Raw genomic sequence first — 25,226 nt, 5'->3', positions numbered from 1 at the left:
GCATGGCGGCAACTGTCGGTCATTCGAGGGTTAGGGTATATCAGGAGGCAAAACGTAAAAGTACCTCTAGAGGTAGGTAAAACAAGTGATCAACAGTTGTTTGAATATTGGCAATACCAGTTATGCTACGTGTAGGAAAGAAGAAGAGGTTTATTTCCGAGAGTGGAACTTTTCATTCAAAGTATAATTGAATCGGAACTACTTGTTTTCAATGTATGGCTGCGCAGTGTCCCACTAGTAGGTGAGCAGATCAACGATGTGATCCTTCGATCGGATTTATGCCCAGCCCGAAGCTCAATAATTCACTCGCCAATTGCCGCTCACAACCATCTTGTGCTCCATGCCAGCTTTTTATAGTGCTTCATGCCCACCCTACGGCGCCATTATGTCTTCATGTTGATCAAAACCCGATGATGCTCTATTGATGCTCTCTCTCTCTCCCTGCCCAGGATTTCCCCCTCAAAAACTAGCCCTCCTCCTTCTCTCCCCTCCCTTCCTCATGTACCTCGCCCTCTCCACCATCTCCAACTCCAAACTGACCAGAAGAACCATGTGATTCGTCATCATCCTCACAAAGTTCTCCAAGCGCATCTCTCCCCAGTCCCTCCTCCAGCTTCCGTCCCGCACCATCGTGCGTATTACCCGCAGCCACCTCGACTCATGCTCCTCAGCCCTGGCATTCGCCCTGATCGCCTCCGTCGGGTATATGTCCCGATTGAAGGGATCAACCTCAATGTCAATGAGTTCCTGCTCAAACGTGTTTTCCAACCAGCGCATCTGATGGCGTAGTATGTAGAGCGCCAGGGAATGCTCTGCAATGGGCGAAATGAAGAAGTGCGCGGTGAGGTGGCGCATGTAGTCCGCTTGGATGCGGTTGAGGGTTTGGCGGATGGCATCCCAGCCCATGTAGGCGGGGCGGCCCCAGTACATGGCGTCGAGGCGGTTGAAGAAGGGGGTGATGATGGACTCGAGAGTCGCTTGAGCTCCTGTTGAAACAAAGACAAAGGGTCGTTAGGAAATGAAAGAAAGTGATCGAGTCCAACTTTGGAACTCGAAAGTTGAGAACAAAGTGAAAGACAAGGGGTATTGTTCGCTTGAACAGGGTGACTTACTCTCTCTGGATCTGAGTACTTCTGGCGGGTAGATAAATCTACTCGGCCGGGCGCCTTGAGGTGTGTGAGGCGGGTTGAAGGCCATCTTGTCCAGCTTCTTCTTCTTCTTTTGCTCTGGAAAGAAACCGTGAAAAAATCTTGAAAGCAGCCACAAGCAGCCCGAGCACACAACAAGTCAGGAAAACGCGAAGAACTTTCTGCCCGTGAAGACGCCAGAAGCGACGTAAGAAAAGTGCAGAAGGCCGCCAGCGCCAGGGAATGATGCGGTTGAGGATATCTTTGACAAAAGACAAGGCCGCCGAGTTGCCGGAGAGAGAGGTGAGGTTTAGAAGAAGAAAGAAAGGCCGAGTCCGAGGGCGGAAAGTGTACTGGGCGAAGGAAGTTGCTGCGAAGGCCGACGGAAAAAGCTGTTGTGTGGGTAAAGGTCGCAGAATCGCTTGCATCGAGCAAGTCGTTGGTTGCGAGAAAGATGTTGGAGAGGAGAAAAAGCCGTACATACTAGCAAAATGTCGAGGCTTTTATACCCTGAAGATGGTCCAGGATACCGTTTGTCGAGTGGTGGATGCCTATTGAGACAGAATTGGCGCATTCGTATTCTGTTCGTATTGTGATCTGATTTGAATATGTCGAAGTGTGAAGCGACGGCTGTCAGCGGAAATATATAAGTTCACAATCGGATGAACAGCAAAACAATGGGATGAACAGTCGAATAGCACGGAACCTGAAACTCAACTACAGTGAAGGGCAGGACTGCGTAATGCTCAACCTGGATTTCAAATTTAGAAATAACATCCGTGATCATCGAACACGGGGGGAGATCAAGGTTTATGTAGTTGTTCGTGAATTACGCTTCCAACGAAGAAATGACAAGTTTGAATGAGGAGGAGAGACCCGAAGTCTGACGCCACCCCTTCTTTCTACTCCTCGTCACCCTCAGTAAAAAACGAACCAAGAACCTTTCCTCCCTACTCTACAAGAGACCGTTCAGTCAAGAGAAGGAGCATCAGAAAGGAACCCATCATCCAGCTCCATGGGATCCCCTCCTGAGCCCACTGGATTGTCAACACCAGCAGAGGCAGCATCAACATTTCCCTCAGCGTTAAGGTACTCCTCAATATCAGGAAAGTCGCTACAATCGCTGCCACTCTCCTCAGATGAGGAAATCACCATGGGATCTCCTTTACCCCCAGAACCATGAGTGCTGACAACAGGATCCTTGTGGCGAGACGGAGTCTTTAACACGCTGCCGGCGCCAACAGGCTGCGGATCCGCGCCACCTTTCTTGTCACCATCCTGACCACGAGTCTTGGTAGCAGCAGCCACAGGAGAAGGAGCCTCCTCGTCCATATGAACAGAAAAATCTGTGCCCAAAGTTGCAGATGGAGGAAGATACTTTGGAACCTTAGGAGACGGGGTCTTGATGAATCGCGCAGATATCGTCGAAATCAGTCCAAGAATGCGTTGACAGCATACCAGTACCGCAGAAAGTCATTGCTTTCTAGTAGTTTTTGATTCAAGATCTGTGTCGTGAGAAGTGAGGGGCAGGAAGAGCAGAGACCAAGATAGATTGTAGAGAACATGACCTCCACAAGTTGGTTAGCTGCACACAAAGACACAGTTTTCCGTTTGATTCAAGGGAAACGGAGTTTCGAGATAGTGCTGGACAAGATTTACCCCTTCGAGGAACGAGACAAAAGTCAGAGTACCTCTAAAGGTTGAGCGTGTGAGAGCAAACGAAGCAACTCAGTACCTGTAACGACTTCGATTAGTGAGGAGCGGATGGTAGGAACGAGATAACGGACAAATCACAGCATGATCAAGGTGTATTTTGGACCTCAGAAAGACAGATCGCGAGGTAGGTAGACATTAAGCTACATGTAGGAGAACGAGCATGAGAAAACGGCCTCAATAGCCATAAAACGAATGCGGGGCACTGGCACTTCGAGCTCGGAGGGGATTGAGGGGGGGACTAGAAGCTCGAGCAAAACGAACAGATCCGGTGTGGAGGAAGGTACAAAAGGGATGCAAGGAAAGATGAAGGTGACATAACAGGTATGAATACAAACAGGATGGATCATGGAAGCAACTTCAGGTCGGGAAGAGGGAGAAATCGGACGAAACTGAAGCGAACGACGGAAATGATGAGACGTGGAAAAGGGAAAAAAAGTCGATCCTCCAGAAAGGGTTGAGCCCTAAAGCCTCGACACTTGCTCAAGGGAAGTCGCGAAGGTGCGCACAAAACGAGAGCAGATGTGTCGTGACACTGAAGGGAGGAAGGTGCGAGCTTCAGGATCAATTTCCCGCGAAAACCCTCATCGGAACAAAACACCAAGACGAGCACCTCGAAATCCTGTCCAGCATCACCACCCTTGTCGTCGATCAAGTAGTAAGAAGGATTTGTCATGACCGATTCGACAGTGTCCTTTCTTGTCTTCTTAGATTTCTTATGTCACTGCTGTTTTAAAAACACGTAAGTGTGGAAAGATTGAAAGTGAATTTGGCTCATGACAATCATCGCCAGCATTTGGCAGGTCAGTGGAATGGGCTACCCTACAACCTCACAGCAAAGGATGAGGGCCCGCCTGTGCGGCTGTATGCCTTCCCGAGGGGGATAGCCGATTGTGAAGACTCGAGTGAAGTTCACGAAAGGAAACCAAAGAACGAGAAAGAAACAGGAGAATACAATGTTCAAAAGGTTGGATGAGATACGGAGGCAGCAGCAAGCGTGAGATAATGCACTAACAGCTATCTCCGCAACACCCACACAATTATGCTAGTTGAATATCACTTAAAGCACTCCAAAACTTCCAGAAATGAACATGAATCATAAACATTAGGTATCATAATTATCGTAAGTACACCGTCTTCCACCACTGCACTTAGTACGCAACCATCGAGTGCAAGCCATCCAACTCTCTGTCCCAATTCCTGTGCTGGGCAATGGCATAGAAGAACTCTCCCAAGAACCCAGCAGCGCCCTTGGCAATCTTGACGGCATCTGTGAAGCTCTCAGGCTTAACCTTGTTGAGCGTCACAACACCATAGCTTTCATGAACCTCCGCCTCGCTGCTAACTGTGACCTGAGGCAGAGCAATCGCCTTGGCAACGAGGTCAACCGCCTCGCCGGTAGCACCAATGGCCTTGAGATGACCAAACGCCTCACGGATCCAGTGCAGAGCACGGCCGTTCTTGGAGAGCGTCTCAGCAGCCTTGGCCCCGCCGGGAATGAAGATGGCGTCCACCATGGTCGAGCGGAAGCCCTCGAGGTGGTGGTGGGGCTGGACGGTCGAACCATTGGCAGCAGTGACCTTGGAGCGGCGGGGGCCGATAACAAGAGGGATGGCCTGGTTGGCAGAAATGGCGGCATAGGCAGCGTCATAAGCAACGTTGTCGTAGCCGTCGGCGATGATGATGGCAACACGGCGGGACTTGATGGTGGGCGTCGCAGGCGGGAACTCGGTCTGGCTGAGGTTGATGGTCTTCCTGCCGTGGTTAGGGTGGTTGGTGGTAGTGGGAGCCTCGCCGCCAACCATTTCGGCAATGGTCTGAGCAAGACCAAGATCGATATCGGCCAGACGCTGAACCATGCGGCCGTAGACAACAGGATCCTCGCAGTGGTCGAGCTCGAAGCCAAAAGCGTTGATCATGTGCTGCTTCTCAATCGGCGACATTGAGTTGTAGAAGAGCTGGGCCTGGCTGAAGTGCTCCTTGAACTTGGCACTGCGGGCACGGGCCTTGATACCGGCGACCTTCTCGGCGTACTCGAGGTAACCGCCTTCCTTGAGGGAGGCGGGAGGGCAGGCGTCGAAACGGTTGGGGTAGTAGTTGACGGTGCCGCGGGAAATGGTGTGGCGCATGGCACCATCACGGTTAAAGTTCATGACAGGGCACACAGGGCGGTTGATGGGCAGCTCCTGGAAGTTGACACCAAGACGGGAGATCTGGGTGTCAAAGTAGGAAAAGTTGCGGCCCTGGAGAAGAGGGTCGTCGGAGAAGCCAATGCCGTTAACGACGTGGCTGGTGCAGAAGGCAATCTGCTCGGTCTGGGGGAAGAACTCGTCGGGGTTGCGGTTCAGCTCCATCTCGCCAATGTAGCGGACGGGGACGAGGTCCTCGGGCCAGATCTTGGTGGCATCGAGGATGTCAAAGTCGAACTTGTGCTCGTCCTCCTCGGCAATAGCCTGGATACCAAACTTCCACTTGGGGTAGGCACCGTTCTCGATAGCCTCCCAAAGATCCTTGCGGTGGAAATCGGGATCCTGACCAGCCAGCTTCAAGGCCTCATCCCAAACGAGGGAGTGGACACCGAGCTCGGGAGTCCAGTGGAACTTGACAAAGTGACGCTTGCCCTGGGCGTTGATGAGAGTGTAGGTGTTGACACCGAAACCCTGCATCATGCGGAGGGAACGGGGAATGGCGCGATCACTCATGGCCCAGGTGAACATGTGAGTGGCCTCGGTGTGGTTGAACTGGAAATCCCAAAAGTTGTTGTGGGCGCTCTGGGCCTGGGGCACCTCGTTGTGGGGCTCGGGCTTGCCAGCGTGGATGACATCGGGGAACTTGATGGCGTCCTGGATGAAGAAGACGGGGATATTGTTGCCAACCAAATCCCAGTTACCCTCTTCTGTGTAGAACTTGACGGCGAAACCACGGACATCACGGACCGTGTCGGCACTGCCTCGGCTGCCGAGAACGGTAGAGAAGCGCACAAAGACGGGAGTCTCGCGCGAGGTATCGGTAAGGACAGGGGCCATTGTGAGGTCGGAGGCGCTCTCGTAGACCTTGAACTTGCCAAAGGCACCGCTGCCACGGGCGTGGACTACTCGCTCTGGGATTCTCTCGTGGTCGAAGCGCATGATCTGCAGGAAGAATGTTGTTAGCCGCGATACGGGTAGAGAAGTACTACTGGTATGTGATACGTACTCTTTCACGGGCAAAGGGGTCCTCGAGCAGAGAAGGACCAATCTTGTCGTCGCTGACGATCCTCAGCCAGTCGTCGGCCGTGGTCTGCTTGACACCATAGTCGGTGGTGAGGCGGGCATTCTTATCGGTCTCCTTGAACTCGTTCTTGAGATCGTCCACCTTCTTGCTGCTGGGGGCACTGGTGAGGGCCTCCTTGGCCTTTTGGCCGGCCTGGCTGATGATGTTGGACATGGTGGGATTCGACTGCTGGAGAATGTGTTCTGTGGGTGGTTCTGCTGCAGGATCTAGGGGAGGATAATGCAACGCGAGTCGTTGCATGAAATTCTTACGGAACGGGCAGGTAAGATGAATAAGGAGGAGGAGGAGGAGGAAGAGACAGAGACGGATGAAGTGGGAAATTAAAGGATTTCCTATCTCTAAAGTAGCAGATGAAAGTCATGTTATACTTGCACATCTTTACCTATGCATGACGTCAAAGAACAAACAAATGCTGTCAGTGCATTCGTTCCCTCTTCTTCCCGTCCGTCAGAGATTGTGATGGCTCATCGACTCCAACCTTCATTTGTTGTTCGCATGACTGTTCAAGATTTCAAAGCCAGGAACGGGCATTTGTCGGAGAACCTCGATCGATAGTTTGCCTTGTGCCTGCCTGTGTTCAATGATCGAGATCTCTCTGCTGCTATCAAAAGGAGGAACGAACATGAGGACAAAGTGGGGCAAAGTGATCGGAAAGGGAATGGTACCTACAGCGAGTCCAGGTTGGTGATGTCATTGCTAAGAGATGGGGGTGGGGTTGAGCCGGCACTTTCCAATCACGGCTTTTCTGATTATTGCTTGAACCGGCAGTTGCCAGAGATTGTACACTATGTACATACCTTGGGGAAAAGGAAAAGGCGGAATAGTTCCATGCTGATCGGCTGCAAAAACATGTAGTCAACAATCACGGGCTGTCAAGTGGATGATTTTCTGCAGATTCCCATGGTCCCAGGTCCTCTTTACAGAGAGACGCCATGTTAGGTGTGAGGGTGGATGGCTGATCACTAACGCCAGAGGGTTACAGGCCACATACCACTCTGTTAGTGCAGTCACCTTTATCTTATCGCGTATTACTCCCCATTCCAGCTCCAGCTCATTCGGGTGGTCATAGCTCCTTGGCTTGTTTTCTCTGTTCTGTGACTTTGCCACACTGCCGGTATGTATCACAGCCCCAAGCCAGCACAGCCATTGAGTGATCTTCACCTTTCGACTTGGATACTCGCTTCTTTCCCTGTGCCCTGGCTACCAGCGAGTTGCCCCAACCGTCGGGTCCGGTCGGTGGCTGTCGCTGTTCCCATCGTCTTGTTAAAGAGGAAGCAGGTGGGTACGTGCCCTGTTTACTGAACTTGACGTTTTCTCAAGCTACGATATCTCTTTTGGGTGTCTTGGACCATCATCTTGCAACTCATTGATTTCCTTTTTGGTGTGGTCTGGCTGATGCAGTTGGTTCCGTTGTGTCTTTGAGCTAACAGAGCCCAGCCTCAAGCTGCCCTGTGCGCGGTGCTGTAGGTATGAAACAACATTGCAGCAGGCTTCTGTCACTAACAACTAAGCTTCCCACATCAAGAACGGTCTAGAACACCAACACCACCTTCTTTTCTCTTCCCTTTCCCGAGACATTTTCTGCCTTGATGCAGCTGGGAATTGAGACAGCCACACCCGACATTCTCTACTCAGTGAGCAGAATGGAATACCCACCTAGAGGGCGTTTTTGGGTCCCTTGATAGCAGCACTTCCAAGTGGAAGATGTTAAGAGGCCCCTTCACATGGACCACCATATCTACCATACAGCCTTAGCATACTAACCAAGGTCGTCGTCCTCCAAGTCCCCTTACCCTGCAACAGACAAAGTTAATGTACCTGTGCGTCTACCCATACCGTGGACCCGGCCCCATATCCACCTGGAAGAGGGACCAAAGCCACTTCTGCCTGCGGAGGACTTGAGACGAAGGACGGGCTTTTTTACATGTGAAGTTGCGGCACAAAGAAAACCCCGAGGGAGCAGGTGTGCCTCTTGATTGCCTCTCTGGACGGTCAGTGGCCTCCCCAGGCGCCTTTTGATGAGGTATCCCGACTTGGAGTGAAAAAGAGGCTCAAGTCGTCAATTGTGACAAAGAAAAGATATTCGAACATGGCCGACAAACAAGTCGACCCACATTGTCCGACACGTATCATTCGCAGACACATGGACGCTACTGCATGGTGGCCCACTGGTTCATGTCCTGCATGTTAGGTTGAGTTTCGGTGCTGTCGTCCACTTTGATTCCCTGTCGTCAATCGGCCAGTGGGCGACGTTACCTCTATAGAGGCAACAATACGCCATACGATGGTGCCCTGTTATGCTTTGTTTTGAAGTTGGTAGCCATACTACGCCAGACCCGGCCAATGGGACAGCTGTCGCAAACAACAAGCACACATTTTATAACAAGCGAAACCCCCGACATCTAGAGGAACGTTGCTTGCTTGCCCACCAAGGAAGGCTTGGCCCGATCAAACCCCACTCTCCGCTTATCCCACATCACGCCCGGACCAGTCACCCAATTCCTACATTCACTCGCTTCCTCCAAACCCATCGTCAGCGCCCAACTCTGGCGCCTCATCCCGGTCAGACAACACAATTGACATTTGGCAGAGCAATTAGACCATGCCTTCAGACGCCTCCGACACGAACCGGCGGCCCTCAGCCAAGAGGTGGTCGACCACCGAGAGTCTGCGCCGCGGCAGAGGCCCTCCGACATGCCGCGTCCCTCAGTGTAGAGACACGGCAGTACCCATTGCTGGAGCCTTTGATAACGAGATCCTTCTCTCCCTCTACTGTAAACGACGTATGTAAAGTATCATCTATCTTGGCTTCATCTCATACTGACAAGCGCCACTATAGACACATGCCGATGGGAATATCCGCCCTACGACAGGAGCTGTTGCCCCGATCCTGTAACGTCAGGGCAAGACTTGTGTGATCACCGTAGGAGCCTCACCACACTTGCTCTGTTGCCATCATGACCCTGATCTTGGCTGACTATCCCTAGACGAGCAACTTCTATCATGCGCATGCACGACGGAACCGTGTTTGCAAAAGAGGGACTACGAAGAAGTTGCCGACAGTGTCGACCCAACGGCCCCTTGGTTTTGTTCTACTCATCGATGCGGCCAGGATAGGTGCGATAGGGAAGGTACCGGGAGTGACCAACACAATCGGCGATGCGACGAGCACAAGCGATGCGATGTGCCCGACTGCATGTCACCACCAGACGTTCAAAATGACAGCTTCTACTGCAAGAGACACACCTGCAGAAGCGCCCATTGCCCCAACGTCGCCAAGAAGAACAACCTTTGCACGGAGCATCAGCGATGTGTGCGCGAAGGGTGCAACAAACCTCGATATTGGCCCGACACTGGACTCGATGATCTGGATGCGCCGCCATTGTGTGAAACACACTTCAAACAGAAAGCTCGATGTGCAAACCCAGATTGCAGCCGACAAAAGGAAAATGGACAGGGCCGGTACTGTTCCGAGCATGAGTGTAAGTCCGGAGGGTGCCCAGTGGAGAGAGACAGCTTTGAAAGTCTTTACTGTCACAAGCGTAAGGTATCCTACCAACCAAGTGTCGTGAGTATTAGCTAACCAAGTTGATAGATCGCTGTAGGAAGGACGGCTGTCCCAACCCTCTTGTCAATGGCTCAAGCACCGGCACCGGCATTTTTTGCCCGCAACATACCTGCAAGTTCCCATCATGTCAGCAAAGCATCTCCAAGGCCAACTCTTCCCATTGTGAGATTCACTCATGCAGCAAGCCAGACTGCCCCAATCCCGCCGACATCATCGGCAGCTCGAAAACCTCCGGGAAGCCTGGCCCAACCCTCTGCAAGCTACATAAATGCAAGATTGCCTCCTGTCCCGAGGAAGCGATACCCATATCCGACACCACAGCAGGATACTGCCATGTCAAGCACGAATGTATCGAGGACGCCTGCCAAAAAGGCCGATTATACGACGACCAAGGAACACCCTTTGAGCGATGCGCCGATCATGAACGGCAACGGTGGAAAGATGCGGGGAGGAGAGACGCTGAAGAGGCGATGGAGGCGGAGGATGCCGCCAGAAAGAAGAACGAGTTGAAGAAGGACAGGCAACACGCTGAAGAGAAGGACGCATTGAAAGACGAGATCAGGCAGTTGAGGGATATCATACACGGACCAGAGGGCATTGAGACTTTCAGGCAAGAGCTGGAGGATTTGAGGGCGGAGACGGCCCGATTACGAGCAGAGAACGAGGGGCTACGAGCAGCCCATGACGCGCACCAAGCGCGGTTACGCAAAGGGCGAAGACCCTCCATGGCAGCCACCAGCCCCGGATTCTACCCCAACGGCATTCCGACTACAGCTCCCGGACCAGGAGATTATCTTCCCTTCAGGCCACCGGACGGCCATCCCCTCGCAGGTCCAGGCCCCATGCCCATACCTGGGATGAACGGCAGCAAACCAGGGAGGGAATCCCCTGTTAGCCGCAGCTTTCGTGGCAGTAACGTATGGGACACATCCCGGGACTCTCTCCTCTCACATCAGATGTACGAAGATCATGAGTACCCCTACTACTCGGAAGAAGACAGGGGCGGAACACCAACAGACATCTCGTTCGACCACAACAGCGAGCTTGATCCCACGCAACAACCTCAACGGGGTCGTATTCGAGATGTCCCCGTAGACTGGCGAGACTCGCCCACGCCCGGGCGCGAGCCGCGTGGTAGAGAGGCTAGAGAGATGAGAGATAAGTCGAGAGGCAGAGTCAGAGGCGGCACCACCGACACGATCAAGGAAGGTGAAGTGGTCGTAGGAAGCCCAAGGGACAAGAGCAAGGCGAGGCGGACAAAGAGCAAACACCGGACAAGCGGGGGGTATGGGGCTTATGATGCCATGAGGAGACGGAGCGGTGCGGGTTTGAGCCACCAGTGGCATGGGGAAGCCACGCAAGTACCACAACCACCACCGTTATCATCAAGGAAGTCAAAGACGTTTGGAACGGGGAAGCCGAGGCCTGTAAGTATGGCGGGGAGTGTACCTGATGGGTTGTATGCTGGAGGAGGATATGCTGGACATGCTGCCCCGGGACATATGGGATATTGGGGGCCGCGGGGACATGGGGAGTATTATGACAGTGAGGAATGAGATGGGAGGTGAGATTACGGTAGAGGTATATTGGATAGATATGGATGTCATTTTGATGTCTCACCCGCCTGTAATGATGGTCGGAGTGTACGTCTACTTCGTTCCCTTGCATCATGCTTTGTGGAAATCTGGATGTTTTGTCGCTGACCGTTACTTCCCGAATCCCGATGACCATGCTGATTTCCAGCGCGACACTTCCAGTTCTGCGTCCCCAATCTCACTTTCCTCAGCAAGAAAGAAATACTCGGTCGTACGAAGGATTAGATATTTTCCCTGTTCGGTTCCTAGAGGTAGAGAGGACCCGACAAGATCCATTGCCGTGAACCATATCTTACAACAAGCAACACTACATCTCCATCTCGCAATCCGACCCAGCATCACGTCCTCGTAGATTCCTACCTCTACTGCTTTCTGACCTCCTTCGTTGATCCGTGTCCGAGTCCATGATGACTGTGTCCCACCATCTCGCTCGGTTGGGTCCATATGGACCTGGACCCGTTGAACTATCAGCTTTTTGGCGGAGTTAGCACAGAGCCGTGGACAATTGAAGGGTGGGGGGTTTGGAAGAACGGAAAGACTCACCCTCACTTGGTCCTGGGCTTGCTCGCCCGGCACTTGATTCCGCACTGAGGGTTGTTGAACTCCATGTTGGTTCCTCTTGTTGTTGTTGTTGTTGTGGCTGTCCTCCTGCTGATTCTGATGCTGCTGCTGCTGCCGCAACTGCTTGAGCGGCGATATAGCTTTGTATTTGACTTTGCGGATGTGGTTGTGGTTGTTGTCCTCTTGTCATTCTCGCAGTTGTTGTTGAACTCCTTCTTGATCGTCCATTGTGATGGCCTTGTGCTTCTCCCATCACTACCTCGCCTTGCCCTCCTCCTCCAGCTTGCATTCCCTGATTCTGACTCTGACTCTGACTCTGACTCTGACCAGCAGAAGCAGAAGCAGAAGCAGAAGTAACCATCAAATAATTCAACCTCCTCCCTACATCCCCCCGTCCCTTATCCAGTTTAACCTGCACCGTCCCAGTCCTCCCTGTGCCTCTTCCTTCTATCCCCTCCCCCTCCCCATTTTGTATCCCCCTCCCATTCTGTATCCCATTCCCTCCCCCTTTATCCATCCCAATCCCCCTTTCATCCCCTCCTCCTCTTTGGGTACAACCCATGTGTAATAACTGCCCCCTCCTAACCCCCTCCACGAAACCCCTCACATCCTCCGCCCTAACCCACTCCACATCCCCAACCAACTGCTTCGCAGTACTCGAGATACTAAACAATTGCAGCTCCACCTCATTCATCTTGGCCACTTCCTCTCGTAAGCGAGGGTACATCTTCATGCACTCGGCCAAATCATTGCATTTGTCCAGTAGCGAATACCGCAACTCGTGGTCGGAACTGAACAGGACAGCGGCGTGCGCGAGCCGTTTCCAGATTCGTTGGCGCGCTTTGAGGGCGTCGAGCTCCGCGGATAAAGAGGCGATTAGTTGGTTGGTTTGCGAGTAGGGGGGAAATAAGGTGGTGAGGAGCGTGGTGGCTGCGTGGGCGGTTGCTGTGCGGTCTGTTCCACTTGTTGTTGTTGTTGGTTGGGAGTGGGAGTGGGTTGAGGGGAGGTTGGGGTGGTGGGTCATGTTGTTGAGGCTGGTATTTGAGTTGGAAGGGTTGGTGCTGCTGTTGGGGGCCGAGCCCGAGCCGGGGAAGGACATGGAAGGAGAGGGGATGCTGCCGGGGGGAGTCGGAGGGGCGGAACAATTGGAGTTGGATGGGTCGGGGTTGTGGTTGTAGCTGTGATAGCTGCGATGGCGGGGGCCGTGTGGAGGGGGCGACATTGTTGTTGTTGGTTTTCGTTGAGGTCGATGTTATGGTATTTCTGTGATGGGGTCGAGATGTTGGAAGTCGAGTTGTTGGTAGACTGGAAAATGGGCTGTTAGTTTGGAGAGGAAGCAGGAAAAGGGGACGCGTGGTGGGACTTGCCGGATGTGTTATGTTTCTGTCCAGATAAAACACAATGCCCGCTATCAATCAGTTGTTGTTGTTGTTGTTCTTAGAATGTTGGTTGGCAAAATCGGTCGAGAAATCGAGAGTCGACATCAACAAGACCCGTGGGTGGCCCGGAACTGAACGGTATAAAAGCGGAATTTTCCTTCCCTCATGCGCAGATTTCCCGCAGAGAAATTTACCCCCTTCAAAACTGTAAATTGACTGCATCGGCACAAGATTTAGAGAAAGCAGGGAAGGAAAAAGTCGGTTACAGCCAACGATGGCGATCCTGGAGAGAGAGAGCCTTGTCCATGGTCGTTCGACCTTCCATCTACGAACATGCAAATCGCCAGATTAACGATGCAACTTGGGTTGGGGGCCAGGCCGCACGGCTCACAGACGGACATTTCGGGTCCAGACCTGCATCCAGTCCAGTTCATCTCCAGTCTATATACATGCCTAGTACGCATCCACTCCCCTAGGTACCCTACCTGTTACCTTACCTATAGTGTCCGCCCTATAAGTCCGTATTACCCTAATCCGGGAACGATTTCGCGGGAATCGCAAATAGGGCCGCCGGGGGACATGGGTACATACGCTAGATGGATGGATTGCGGGACCCATCTTGCTTGGTTGCACAAGCAAGGTTATGATCGTCTTAGGGGTGCCGATTCTCTCCTTTTTCTTCTTCTTTTCTTTTCTTTTTCTTCTTCTTTTTCTTGCCCCCCACCCTGGTGACCTAGCTACCTACCTTACTTGTAGGGTCGCAGCAGCCAAGCCCTCCGACTTTGACCAAGCCCTGTTTTTTTTTTTAAAAAAAGTCGGCCAGAAGAAGCTCGGATATGCCCCAGTTGACAAAGGTCAATCAATGTTAACGTGACATTAGAGACATCGAGAAGAAAATTTCCACTTTGCTCGCAGCAGGTCGATGAGATGGGACGGTCGATTTGCAGGGCAGGACAGGACAGGGTAGGGCAGGCGAGGCAGGGTAGACGAACCGGTCGAGCGCTCGCTCGCTCGTAACAGTGGAGACACTTGGTTGTATTGTATGTAACGCGGCGGCAGGCGCCAAATTCGTAACCAAGGCCGTTCTGCGGTGCGGATCCTGTCGTTCAGTGTGTGTCGTCGTATCGAGCTGTTCATGGTCCTCAGAGCACAGAGAGAAAGGGACGAAAAGAAAAGAAAAAAAAAAAGGAGCAGCTCAGTGTTCCACTTGTTGGATTCGTCTCCAGACTGTCGGGTCCTTTTGGGTCTTTTGATTCGATGGATGGGCCGGGATGCAACCCTTGGTGACATGGAGAATCCGAGCTAGTGTAGGGGGAGGAGGGCTTAGGGGGAGACACTATGCGCGAAGCAACTGCACAAGTGAGAACGGTGGGCGGACGATCGTGTGGATGGATGGATTTGATGGATGCTGGGATGCTACTAGACCAGCCAACTGCGTGACTGCGACCCAAGGGCGTCCGAGGCTCTCTCGCTGGGCTTTTTTTTTTTGTGCATGCTTAATTTCCTGGCTTCCACTTCGCATCTGAAAGTCCTGGGTTCATCCAGTCCAATCTTTCGTCGTCGTCGGTTCTCGGATGTGCTTCTTTCTCGGCCTGGCTCGCCTATTTCGCCTATCCCCGTCTACCGTAAGAACTGTACGATGGCGAGAACACGGTGACCGTTAATGGTAATAGTAGTATAGGGAGACAGTCAGGGCTTATGTACCACCTTCTTAATCCGCTAAAACCGGTGAGGCGCAAGCCGCGGAAACCTGATGAGCACGCAGTCCAGCCGAGCCAGTGGGATAATCATCCTCATTTGCAATCCTCCCCTCCAACCTCCACTTTGTCCAGAGTCTGACTGACCTTTCGACTGGGGCAAATGGAGCAATGGAGGGGTTGCTGACAATTCTCGAAATTCTCCATTTTCATGCAAAGTCTGCACGTGCATTCACTGTCGAGACCGAAAAGGGAAGACTCACTCCACAATCACATTCCAGAGAACGCCATTATTCCTCGGCTTTCCATATTTCCTGATGCCCCTGGACGTTACACGACCCAACTCGTCCAGGGCCTGCATGGGGGGCGCGCTCCATGGGGGGCAACCAAATCGTAGCCTCGCAGACCCGCGGAAGCGGACGGAATGGCCCGTTCCAAGAAAGTGCTTCTGCTAGTGTATCGCCGATGGTGGAACGGTGGAGGGTGTATCCGCACCAGTGTTCACTTGATTGACCGGTTGTGTGCCGGACGGGGCCGTATGTAAGGTAAGCTGGGGACGGAAATAGCACCGGGCTGAGAACTGGGCACAGGTGCTGATGGGGTTGGTTGCTGGTCCCTGACAGGTGAGAGACTCCGAACCCCGGGAAATAGAAGAGAAAAAAAACGACCCAACACTTCCAAGAGTCGAAGGGGTAGCGAATCATGTGGGTCCAACCGATGTAACCCTTGTCGTGTCGTGGAGCCTGATAGAGCCGAGAGCAGCTGGAGGATACCTCTATGGAACAGAAGAAAGAAGCGAACAGGTTGCTGTGTTCTGAAAAGTGTCTAGCCAAGGCACAAGTGTGAAGATGAAATGTGAGAAGGCGGAAAAAAAGGAAGCCATGATGTGTCTGGTTGGAGAAACGCGTGATATCTCGTGCATGCGAGATATATGTCTAGCGCAAGCCGAGTGTGTCTCATCTTGTTGGTTCCTCTTTTGTTAATAACAGATGCAGTCGAACCAGAACAACAGGGGATACCTTGGCGAAGGTGATGTGAGTGCCTGTATCTTTGTGTGCCTTGTCTATGATGGATATCAACCGAAAGAAGGAGCAAGGGGAAATTCTAGATTACATGCTGGCCGTCGTCAAAAAAATAAAACCCGCAAGGAGAGGCTCACCAACAAGATCAGCGGCGGTTCTCCGGTTCGTCCTAGCCGGGCTGTGCAAATCTTGATGATGCCGGTTGGCTGGCTGTTGGCATCCAATATGCAGGCGGGCTGCATTACTTGGCAACGGCAGCGGCGGCAACCGGGGCAGTGGCGGCCTTCTGGACAGCCTTCTCCTTGCCACCCCAGTAGTGCCAGTCGAGGTAGCGGTAACCCTGGGTGAGCTGGGCGCCGGCGTTGACAAAGTGGCAGCCAAAGAGGAGGTAGTTACGGGGAGTGACGGCAAGGGCGTAACGCATGAAGGTGAAGGCGTAGATGGTGAGGGCACCGGTCATCTGGCCAGAGATGCTGTAACGAATAAGATCAGTCTCGGTGCCCAATGAGGTTATGGAAAGGAAGGAAAGAAAACAGGGTTCATGTGACTTACAGCTCAGGGCTCTTCTGGGTGTCGAGGACGGCGGCAATGGGGATACCGAAGTTGGAGGCAGGACCCCAGAAGTCTAGATGAAGACGAGAAGGATCAGCCAGCGGTTACACAAAGTTGGCGAGCCCGCATTTCGCATGCAAGATAGCACCGCGGCCGGTTGGTAGAAGCAGTTGGATGAGATGTGACGGCCCCCATATGTGTGAAGGTCACGAACAGCGGCGGACTGGATCGCCAATGGGATGTGTTTATTGGCGAGCAGTGGGAATTTTGCCGAGATGAGGGCAGTGAAAGTGGTGAGAGGTATGACCTCTAGGGTTCCATTCAAGACTTGATGATTATTGATGGACATGTGTTGTGGTGACGATAGGGTATGTGGGGAGTGAGTGAGGTGAGAAGCAAGGTGAGTGACAGCAAAAAAGAGTTCGTCCGATAATCGGGCATTGGGCACTTTTTGCCAGGGAAACCATGGGCGACGGGAGTAAATAGAAGAACGAAGCGAGCACAAAGAGAGTAAACAACGTACGGGTCGAGCACAGGTAGTTGGCCACAGGATTGCTCCTGATCTTGGCGTTGAGGGCCTTGACGACGGCAGCCATTTTGACGGTCGGTATCTGGAATGGAGGTTGAGGACGACGACGACGACGACGGTGGTGCTGCTGCTGCTGCTGCTGACTCGGACGGTGTCGAGGGCCTGAATTCGGAGCTGCTTCTTCTGTGTGCTTTGGCCTTTGGCTGCTGTTTGGAGATGTCAATTGTGGGGTCTCCAGCTGGTTTTTTGTTGGGGGATTTTCCGTGCGAGCTGCCAGTTGTGTCGGGCCGTCGGACACCAACGGGCCGGTAACTGCACGTGATGGGACAAGTAGGTATCATGTACCCCCAGGACTTGGGTGTTTGCTTTGCCCACTGAATCAAACATTAGGTGACGCCACTAAAAGGATTGGAACAGGTTATCCTTTGTTCACAAACAATGGAAACAATCAATTCTCCGGATCGGCGGCTTTTCGTTGTTGAGCCGCATCGCCGCGTTGGTCGGGCGGCCAAAGCGGCTGCAACCATCCAAGGTTGTAAGTACAGCATGACGAACCCTAACCCTGTGTGACGGACACATTTGCCAGGTTGTCGAACCTTGCCACATCCCCTGGAGGCGCAAAGCCCAAACGTGCCTGAGACAAGCGAAGCTCACTCGAATTCTCACTACCAAGACGTCTTGGATTTCCAAATATCCGTCTGCTCCAACGCCGTCCACACAACGGTTCAGGGCTTTAAGCACATCGCTGGGATTCAGACACAGCAGTTACAGCGAGCTACAAGCATAAGGAACAGTGGAACCCTACGTCATCCAGCTCATCCCGGTGGTGTAATCAGACGGTCTGTCACGGCCTCAACAACACGATCTCCAGTTCCGATCCCAAAATTCATCAATATTCACGCCGACTCACGATCCGGTCTCAACACTCACAAACACCCAGAACCCATCAACGACAATAATGACCACATCAACCACCAGCCCACCCGACCCTACCACATCGACATCAACGGCGTCAACATCAACATCAACATCACCATCACCAACAATCCCCACCCGCCTCCTCCTCCTCTCCGACACTCACATCCGCTCCCGCTCCAAGAACCCCCTCCCGTTCCCCATTCCCTCCACCCCCGTCGACATCGTCATCCACGCAGGCGACATCACCGACTCCTCCACCCTTTCCGAATTCCGTCTCTGTCTCTCCTACCTCCGCCAACTCAACGCCCCCTTGAAGTTGATCATAGCCGGTAACCACGACTACACTCTCGACCTTCCCGCTTCCACCCAATTCATCCCTTCCCAATCCCACTCCCAAAAAAGGAAAAACGACCTAGGCCACCCAGGAGAAGCCCACCACCTCCTCTCCTCTTTCCAAAGCGAAGGGATCTACTACCTCCAAGAAGGAACCCACACCTTCACCCTATCCAACAACGCCAAGTTAACCGTCTACGCATCCCCCGCCACCCCCGCCTTCGGCAGCCAAGGATTCCAGTACACTCAACAAGAAGGCCACGTGTTTGATATCCCTCCAAAAGCCGATATCGTCATCAGCCATGGCCCGCCCAGGGGAGTATTGGACGTGAGTCGCTTAACGAGGGCCTCATGCGGGAGCGTCGAACTGTGGGAGGCTGTCAAGAGAACGAAACCAAAGTTGCATGTGTTTGGACATATCCATGAGGCGTGGGGGGCGGCGGTTGTCAAGTGGAAATCTGACTGCAAGAATGGGAACGAGGAGGTGGAATGTGCCAAAGTGTTGGCAGATCGGAGAGGGGTAGAAGAGGGGTGGAAGGATTCGAAAGAGGAGAGGAAGCGGAAGGAGGAAAAAGTAGACAAGATTGTCAGGGATGGGTATTACCATTTGAAGTATGATGGGGACGAGGATACAGAGCAAACCTTGTTTGTAAATGCGGCGGTAATGTATGCTCCGGGGTACGTGCCTTGGTTGGTGGATGTTGAGCTTCCGAGGAGTGATGGGGATGGGAATGAGAAAAGTACAATGGCCGATGAAAGGAATGGGGAGACAAATACGCGGCCACGAGAGTGTTTGTCTACCAGCCTTCAACACTTGGAGCTCTGATGAGCCTTGTTATTACGAGTAATCAACGAGCGCCATAGAGTCAGATCTGGATACATAGACATTGTCGTTTACTTTGTTCCAAGAGAGTTTGTCAACATCATGGTCCTAGCAACAGTTCTTTGGACGAGTTTCATCTCCAACTGGAGATTCGAGTGTAAGAGGTGCCAAAGCCCGGGGGGAATAGAGTTGGTGCAGCGGGAGAGAAAACAGAAGCGAAGCTGACAAAGCACTGATTGGAGACGCTCATCTGCAGAGGTCATTTCTCCATGATTGGCAGGAAGGACCGGACTTGGGGGAGGAGTTGAGGAGGAGCAGGTTGTGACTAGCGCGACGAAAGAACGACGGAAGCACCCCATGACAGTCTCTCACTCCACACCCTTTGATTGCTTCTTCTTACTTCTTCCAAGCCAAGAAGTCTTCACATGCACGGCGGAACATTGGCTGACCCCTGGAGTGATGTTGATCGAAAACTGGATCGTCCCTGCCCAATACCATCCCAAGTTATCCATCTGATCAAGGCAAGGCATCCACGTTTTCCACTCTTGGACACAGGTACTCTCGGCCCAGTCTCCTCCATTCACTCTGCAATGCAAAAGCATCTTACCTACCTAGGTTCGGTCTCATTGCCACACTCATCATCATTTAATTCGCCGTTCCTTTGCGATCCACCGCATGTATTGGAGTCCCTCGCTGCCCATACCATGCTCCCAGTCGGAGATGTCCCACCTGGGCCCCGTCACTTCTCTTTTCCCGTTGACCTTCAACGTAACTCTGATTCCCCTTCATCTCCATCCAAAATCACAAGCAAGTCGACACCTTCCTCTTCCATCACACTCATGTTCAGAAGCCGGCGCCGGCGGATTTGTCTTCCTTTTGTCTTCTTCTTCTCCATGCCTTGAACCCTTCAGTAAACCCTCTTGCTGACTCCAAAAGCCATTACCAACAAATTACTGCATTGGAGACTCCCCTGCTGCCCTTCAACAATTTAGCACATCGGCTGGCTTCTCATCCAACACTGATACATGCCTTTCCTTCCTTTGGTCTCCATTTCTTGACCACACAATTTCAGTGCCTTCCTCCAACCAATGAAGGAATCACGAACACAATGATGGAAGAACACTATTAGACCTCCAGACAACCCGGAGCCGACAAGCTTCGGTTTTTCTGCAAGTCCCCTCGATGCAACTTCTTCCACACATGGATGGTCTTTGACCGGCCGATCGATGTGCCAGTTTTCCCTCTTTCAGCTTGCTATATCTTGCCGGCTTCCTCCTCTGCGTCGTCGTTTCGATTGCATGACTCTTGCCATCTTCTCCAAGCTCTCGGTTCTGTTTATTAGGGTACAGCTGTTATCTTCTGACACATGGCACAGAATGAGGCCGGGCTTTTCGTCGTTTTCCTTCCTGGCCAGGGAGTCATTGATTTCTCCTCATTTTATCTCTGTTTGTTCTTGACGTCGTTCTATTGACCGCTTGCTCGGTTCGTTAATGAAATTTCGTGTTTCTTGGAGCTTGCCAGCGTCCTTCATGTCCTTATCAAACTCTTCTCTGCTCAATCAGTCGGCGTCTGACTGGGGGTCAAATGACTCCGAGTTTGTAGTGTCAGCCGTGATTCTGATGCGTGACTTGTCGTTGCGCTCATTCTCGAGTTCGTCGTGGGATAACCTCTTCTGGTGTGATCATCACCGACACTCGCAATGAGCAAGCCCTTACGATGATGGGGCTTTGATCTGGCGCGCCAGGTGCTCAGTCTTTCAGAGCCAGTAGAAGAAAATGGTATAGTTGGCATCTTGTGTGGTTCGTAACTCCTCGTAGCGATCGAGTGGTCGAGTCTATGAACAAACTTCTGAGATTTGCTTGTGTGCTCCGAGTGGACGCATCGGGAAAAGGTCGTTGGCGGTGTTTCCCATGCTTCCCTGGATTGCTTGTTCTTCTGTTAGCAAAGTTCAGGGCGAGGGGGTAAAACTGGTTGAGCATGGCTTAGGAGACGGTTTGGATATACTTGAGAATGGAACGCGAAGGGGAGGTGGGACTTTGGGAAGATCTTGATCAGCACGGTTCAAGCCTCAATCAGGTCCCGACAAAGAACTGTGGCATTAGGAGACTTCCAGGTTTGGCGGGGCAGCGATCCTCAAGCCGCGCCGTGTCACGAAGCTTGTTCCTGCAGTTGGCGGGACAGTTCGGTCAAGTGAATTCCCGCTGCGCTCTGCAGGTACCATCCCACTGCACAATAGTTGCATGTGCGGATCTGCGATGTGCCATCAGATGATGAACTACATACCTATGGGTCACATATCAAGCATATGCGTCAAGGGTCATGCCAGGAACAAAGCTGTAACTACATACAGTACCTCTGGCGGTAAGCTTGACTAGAAACCACAGAGCTATCAGAGTCATATTGGTATCATATGCTCTACAACTACCACGTTAAATAGAAACTCCTTACCCTATCTTCTAGTAGTCAGATCATCACGACCCCCTCACACTTTTAGACTTCCATCCTTCATGTTCCTTAGTAATCCCCAACTTAATACATCCCCGGGCTCACAATATTCCCCTTCATCCCCAGCGCCTGTCTCCGTCCTGTGAAACTTCATCCTGCCTTGCGGAAGGAAAGGAACTTGGGCGCAATCTCCATGAGCCACGTGGGTCAAACACTCATTGTTCCTGTACCATAATAGGTACCAACTTCACAACCACAAGGAGCTTGTGTTCTTCTCGTAGATGATTGCGAAAGTGGAGAGAAGTCAGTGGCAGGCACGCTGGTAGCTCTTCGATGCCTGGCCTGGTGGTCCTTTAGTGGAACCGGCTCCTGATCTCCATTCACCCCATCGACGCATTCCTTCCAGTGAGCAAGAAGATGGAAGGCGGGGAGGGAGGCAGCCAGATGCCCCCTCGTTGGCAGATGGTAGCCTGCCGTGCCAGGCTTCAGACGGTGAAGCAAACGGCTAGCTGGGAGAGCGGCAATGTACCTAGGTACGTGCCCCGGCTCTCCCTGTGGCGCAACAGGTTCCTAAACACCCCTTCACTTGCCTTTGCACCCTTCCTAGTATATCTACCTACCTGTTTGTAGTGAAAGTAGTTAGTAATTGTTGAATCTACCCTTAATCGTCTTGTAGTCGTTAAAAACAACTACGTATTAGCTATAAAGTTACTACTATTTTTGAAAGCAAATCCGATCTACTTAATTATTAACTACCTCTACTTTTACCTCTAGGTAAGCGTACTACTAGCAAATACTTCTTATTAGTAAGGCGAAAAGTCTAGAGTTTAAATCCCTTTCTTTATATTTATTAAAATACTTTTACTTTAAATTATAAAGGCGGAAGAGGCTTTAAGTCTTTTGGAAGTTCAATAATAAATTTTGTTTTAAAAAATTCATATTGCGTATCAAAGGTTTTCGAATTTAAAACTGAACGCCTTTTGGGAACTCCAAATTAAGTATTGGGGGAAAGATATAGGTTTTTGAAAGCCCCAGAAGGCCTTCTGGGAGAAATATATGGGCTTCTGGGGGCCAGATATGGCCTTTTGGGGAGCGGATATGACGTTTCGGGAAGACTGAGATTGGACTAAAAAATAAGATAATGGATGGAATTGTGAACAAGTATATGATTTGAGGTATTGAAAACGAGGTAGGCAAGGTGGAAAAACGGTACCCTGGAGCAAAGGTGGCGGTGCGAGAAGCTCTCTGTACTCTCCTGCCCACCCGGAGGGCACAAGGCGCCACACCGCCTTGGCTCCAACTTCAGGTCCTCTCCCTTCTTCCGTCTCTTCTTCTGATTAAGCTCACTGCCTGTGTGCGTTTGCAAACCCCTCTTGTACGGCTGTGGCTTACATTCTCATCCTTATTCGGGCACCCAGCCTTGCTCTCCCACATTCATTCTCCCGCCCCAACCCCTACCTCTATATATATCTCTACTCTCCCACCTTCGCTCTCTACCCTCATATCCCCATCTCCAAGCTCTCACCATCCATTACAAGAGTTCGAATCCCATTACCAGAGCCTATAACCAACCTGCACCAAACCTCACGCGTCCATCACTCCCAACCATGGACAATCTTCCCCAAGAGGTCATGGACCGCATCGCGGGCCATCTATTCCCGGAACTGGCATTCGGTGGGAAGTATGACCACTTCCAAGAAAGCCCAGGACCGGCAGAGTTCGCCATGATCTCCAAGATGTGGCAGAGGACCATCGAGGCGATGACCTTTCGCCGACTCGGGGTGTTATCATGCGACGACATTCCTGATGCCAAGTATCTTCTGGGCAGAGACCCCCATCGGGCCGCCTCTGTTGAGAGGATTGACTTCCTCATCAAGGCTGATGATATCCCGGCGAAGTCTCCCTATATCAGGGACCAGAAGCTTGTGCAGGAGTTTCACCTCCTCATCAACTTCATCAACGAAGTTTGGGTAAGTGTCTGGTGAAAACATCTCAGGTTCGTCAGTGAGACAAGGTAGAGCTGACCGAAATATTCTCACCAGCCAACTGCCAACCGCTCCTTTGACCAAACCCGGTCTATTCTTCTCGTAGTCAGCATCGTTGGCTACAACAACTGGGATGCGTTACCCTATGAACAGACGACGTTCACTCAGGAGCCAAGCAGCTTGAACCAGCTGCCGTCATGCCCGGCAGTCACTTCCCTTGCCATCTACTTCAAGGAGGAGTTGCGGAGAGACTTCCTTCCGCGAGACGAGTCGTTCGCGCCTCGAAAGTCTCGAGAAGCCGGCACCGCCCTGGAAAGTGGCAGGAAGGTCCCTCCAGCCTGGATCATGAACGTCCTGGCCAAGTTCCCTCTGGCCCAACAGGTCGACTATGAGATCTTCAACTTTATCATGTGCAGACAAGGCCAACTAAGATCCAATATGCAGCAGGGTATGTACAAGACTTTCATTATAGACACTGCGCCGAGAACCAGTCATATCACTAACTCGCCCTGCCCTCTCCATCTAGAACTCTGCACCTCCCTCGGTGGCCCCGCCTTCACACACCTCTCGAACCTCTCTCTCTGGTTCGGCCCCAACAACTTCTTATCCGCGGAGGTACAAGCCTTCCTCTCACACAAACTGATTCAACCCTCGCCATCCATGTCTAGAGGTACACACGCCACCGTGTGCGACTCCCTCAACTCCGCTCTCCGGACTCTATCCCAACAGCTCCAAGAGCTGCACATCCACGGGCTCTTCTCTCTCAGCCCGGACCTCTTCATCAACAGAGCCGACGATGCTAACGATAGCAACCAACCATTCTGGCCCCGCCTCCGCGTCCTCCGAATCACCACAACCCTCCTCACCCCGTGCGGCTCCAGGTGGCTTATCCCACCGCACCGCTTCGGGTATCCACGCAGATGGCACCGTACCTTCACTATCAACGCGACTCTGAACTCAGCCACCATTGAGTTCAACAAGCTCATGATTGCCCTGTCACACGGCATGCTGAACATGCCCCGCCTCCAGATTCTCACGCTGGATTTCTTGGTCGGTCCAGACGAGCCCAACTGGGATAATGAGGACGTGGACATGACCGGCAACTGGACTGGGAGCGGCCAGGTGATTGGCAATAACGCATATGTACCTGGTAAGACGTACGAACTTGTGCGGTACGTGAGGGAGGAGAACGAAAGAAGGGAGATGGAGCAGTGGAGAGGTGGGATTATGGAGAAGCTGGCGGAGGGCTACAGGTTTTGCACTTTGGAGGTGTTTAATGACTGGTTTGTCGCGGGGAACAAGAACTTGTACTGGAGTCCGTTTCCGGAGGAGGCGGTGGAGAATTGGAATGAGTTGCATAAGAGGATCAGGGGGGTGACGGACTTGGAGGAGTGGAGGCGGATGTAGAGGCCTGGCTAGAGGTCTGTGATGCTTTCGAGGGGGATTTGAAGGGCAAGGATTGATAAAAGCGCGTTGGCGTCAAGGTTGTATAGACTGATTTCGGCGGCATTCTGATTAGGTACTGCTTTCACCGAGAACAACAAGAATCTCACATGGGGTGTTACCAGATACTTCAACTATTTGCTCTGTTCTAGCTTGCAAATCTTGGTTGAGTTACTTGTAATGAATGTTGATAAAGCACAGCTGCACGTACCTCGATGGTGGCCTGAAGCTGAACACTTGAACGTTTACATTGAGCAAGACTG

General features: G+C 52.1%; 9 protein-coding genes across 9 annotated transcripts; 3 read left to right on the top strand and 6 right to left on the bottom strand.

Moving 5' to 3' along the window:
- Positions 1 to 459: 459 nt before the first annotated feature.
- Positions 460 to 1,197, bottom strand: B0T23DRAFT_404112 (uncharacterized protein; the record flags this gene model as incomplete). Its single annotated transcript, XM_062838865.1, has 2 exons — positions 460 to 986; positions 1,113 to 1,197. 2 exons carry the CDS (start codon positions 1,195 to 1,197, stop codon positions 460 to 462), a joined length of 612 nt encoding a protein of 203 aa, XP_062694821.1.
- An 899-nt stretch (positions 1,198 to 2,096) lies between these two features.
- Positions 2,097 to 2,604, bottom strand: B0T23DRAFT_428283 (uncharacterized protein; the record flags this gene model as incomplete). Its single annotated transcript, XM_062840125.1, has 2 exons — positions 2,097 to 2,473; positions 2,586 to 2,604. The coding sequence occupies 2 exons, from the start codon at positions 2,602 to 2,604 to the stop codon at positions 2,097 to 2,099; spliced, it is 396 nt and encodes a 131-aa protein (XP_062694820.1).
- Positions 2,605 to 3,753: 1,149 nt separating this feature from the next.
- On the bottom strand, positions 3,754 to 6,535 carry B0T23DRAFT_130880 (catalase 1). The gene is made up of 2 exons (XM_062832193.1): positions 6,036 to 6,535; positions 3,754 to 5,971 (listed from the first exon to the last, which is right to left on the bottom strand). The coding sequence occupies exons 1-2, from the start codon at positions 6,351 to 6,353 to the stop codon at positions 3,992 to 3,994; spliced, it is 2,298 nt and encodes a 765-aa protein (XP_062694819.1). The 5' UTR covers positions 6,354 to 6,535; the 3' UTR covers positions 3,754 to 3,991.
- A 1,907-nt stretch (positions 6,536 to 8,442) lies between these two features.
- B0T23DRAFT_357121 (uncharacterized protein) lies at positions 8,443 to 11,321 on the top strand. Its single transcript, XM_062836189.1, has 4 exons — positions 8,443 to 8,896; positions 8,953 to 9,036; positions 9,101 to 9,655; positions 9,709 to 11,321. The coding sequence occupies exons 1-4, from the start codon at positions 8,716 to 8,718 to the stop codon at positions 11,235 to 11,237; spliced, it is 2,349 nt and encodes a 782-aa protein (XP_062694818.1). The 5' UTR covers positions 8,443 to 8,715; the 3' UTR covers positions 11,238 to 11,321.
- Positions 11,322 to 11,583: 262 nt separating this feature from the next.
- On the bottom strand, positions 11,584 to 13,195 carry B0T23DRAFT_441233 (uncharacterized protein; the record flags this gene model as incomplete). Its single annotated transcript, XM_062840762.1, has 2 exons — positions 11,820 to 13,195; positions 11,584 to 11,747 (listed from the first exon to the last, which is right to left on the bottom strand). Exons 1-2 carry the CDS (start codon positions 13,057 to 13,059, stop codon positions 11,584 to 11,586), a joined length of 1,404 nt encoding a protein of 467 aa, XP_062694817.1. The 5' UTR covers positions 13,060 to 13,195.
- A 2,981-nt stretch (positions 13,196 to 16,176) lies between these two features.
- Positions 16,177 to 17,083, bottom strand: B0T23DRAFT_404108 (uncharacterized protein; the record flags this gene model as incomplete). The annotated part of the gene is made up of 3 exons (XM_062838864.1): positions 16,177 to 16,408; positions 16,488 to 16,560; positions 17,011 to 17,083. 3 exons carry the CDS (start codon positions 17,081 to 17,083, stop codon positions 16,177 to 16,179), a joined length of 378 nt encoding a protein of 125 aa, XP_062694816.1.
- Positions 17,084 to 17,649: 566 nt separating this feature from the next.
- On the top strand, positions 17,650 to 19,447 carry B0T23DRAFT_378628 (Metallo-dependent phosphatase-like protein). The gene has a single exon (XM_062837109.1). It carries the CDS (start codon positions 17,975 to 17,977, stop codon positions 19,091 to 19,093), a length of 1,119 nt encoding a protein of 372 aa, XP_062694815.1. The 5' UTR covers positions 17,650 to 17,974; the 3' UTR covers positions 19,094 to 19,447.
- Positions 19,128 to 19,589, bottom strand: B0T23DRAFT_130778 (uncharacterized protein). The gene has a single exon (XM_062832192.1). The coding sequence runs from the start codon at positions 19,447 to 19,449 to the stop codon at positions 19,162 to 19,164; it is 288 nt and encodes a 95-aa protein (XP_062694814.1). The 5' UTR covers positions 19,450 to 19,589; the 3' UTR covers positions 19,128 to 19,161.
- A 3,553-nt stretch (positions 19,590 to 23,142) lies between these two features.
- On the top strand, positions 23,143 to 24,927 carry B0T23DRAFT_313574 (uncharacterized protein; the record flags this gene model as incomplete). Its single annotated transcript, XM_062834748.1, has 3 exons — positions 23,143 to 23,505; positions 23,674 to 23,968; positions 24,047 to 24,927. 3 exons carry the CDS (start codon positions 23,143 to 23,145, stop codon positions 24,925 to 24,927), a joined length of 1,539 nt encoding a protein of 512 aa, XP_062694813.1.
- Positions 24,928 to 25,226: the final 299 nt, after the last annotated feature.

Source organism: Neurospora hispaniola (assembly GCF_033458365.1).
Source record: "Neurospora hispaniola strain FGSC 10403 chromosome Unknown B0T23scaffold_3, whole genome shotgun sequence".
NCBI lineage: Eukaryota > Fungi > Ascomycota > Sordariomycetes > Sordariales > Sordariaceae > Neurospora > Neurospora hispaniola.
The sequence above is the reverse complement of the archived record's forward strand: the minus strand, read 5'-3'. Positions and strand labels throughout refer to the sequence as shown.

Coding starts and splice junctions, on each gene's coding strand:
- B0T23DRAFT_130880 (XM_062832193.1), bottom strand. CDS start 6,353: ATGCAACGACTCGCGTTGCATTATCCTCCCCTAGATCCTGCAGCAGAA. Junction 5,972..6,035: donor ACCCCTTTGCCCGTGAAAGA/GTACGTATCACA, acceptor TTCTTCCTGCAG/ATCATGCGCTTCGACCACGA.
- B0T23DRAFT_357121 (XM_062836189.1), top strand. CDS start 8,716: ATGCCTTCAGACGCCTCCGACACGAACCGGCGGCCCTCAGCCAAGAGG. Junction 8,897..8,952: donor CTCCCTCTACTGTAAACGAC/GTATGTAAAGTA, acceptor GCGCCACTATAG/ACACATGCCGATGGGAATAT. Junction 9,037..9,100: donor GCAAGACTTGTGTGATCACC/GTAGGAGCCTCA, acceptor GACTATCCCTAG/ACGAGCAACTTCTATCATGC.
- B0T23DRAFT_130778 (XM_062832192.1), bottom strand. CDS start 19,449: ATGGGGTGCTTCCGTCGTTCTTTCGTCGCGCTAGTCACAACCTGCTCC.
- B0T23DRAFT_378628 (XM_062837109.1), top strand. CDS start 17,975: ATGACCACATCAACCACCAGCCCACCCGACCCTACCACATCGACATCA.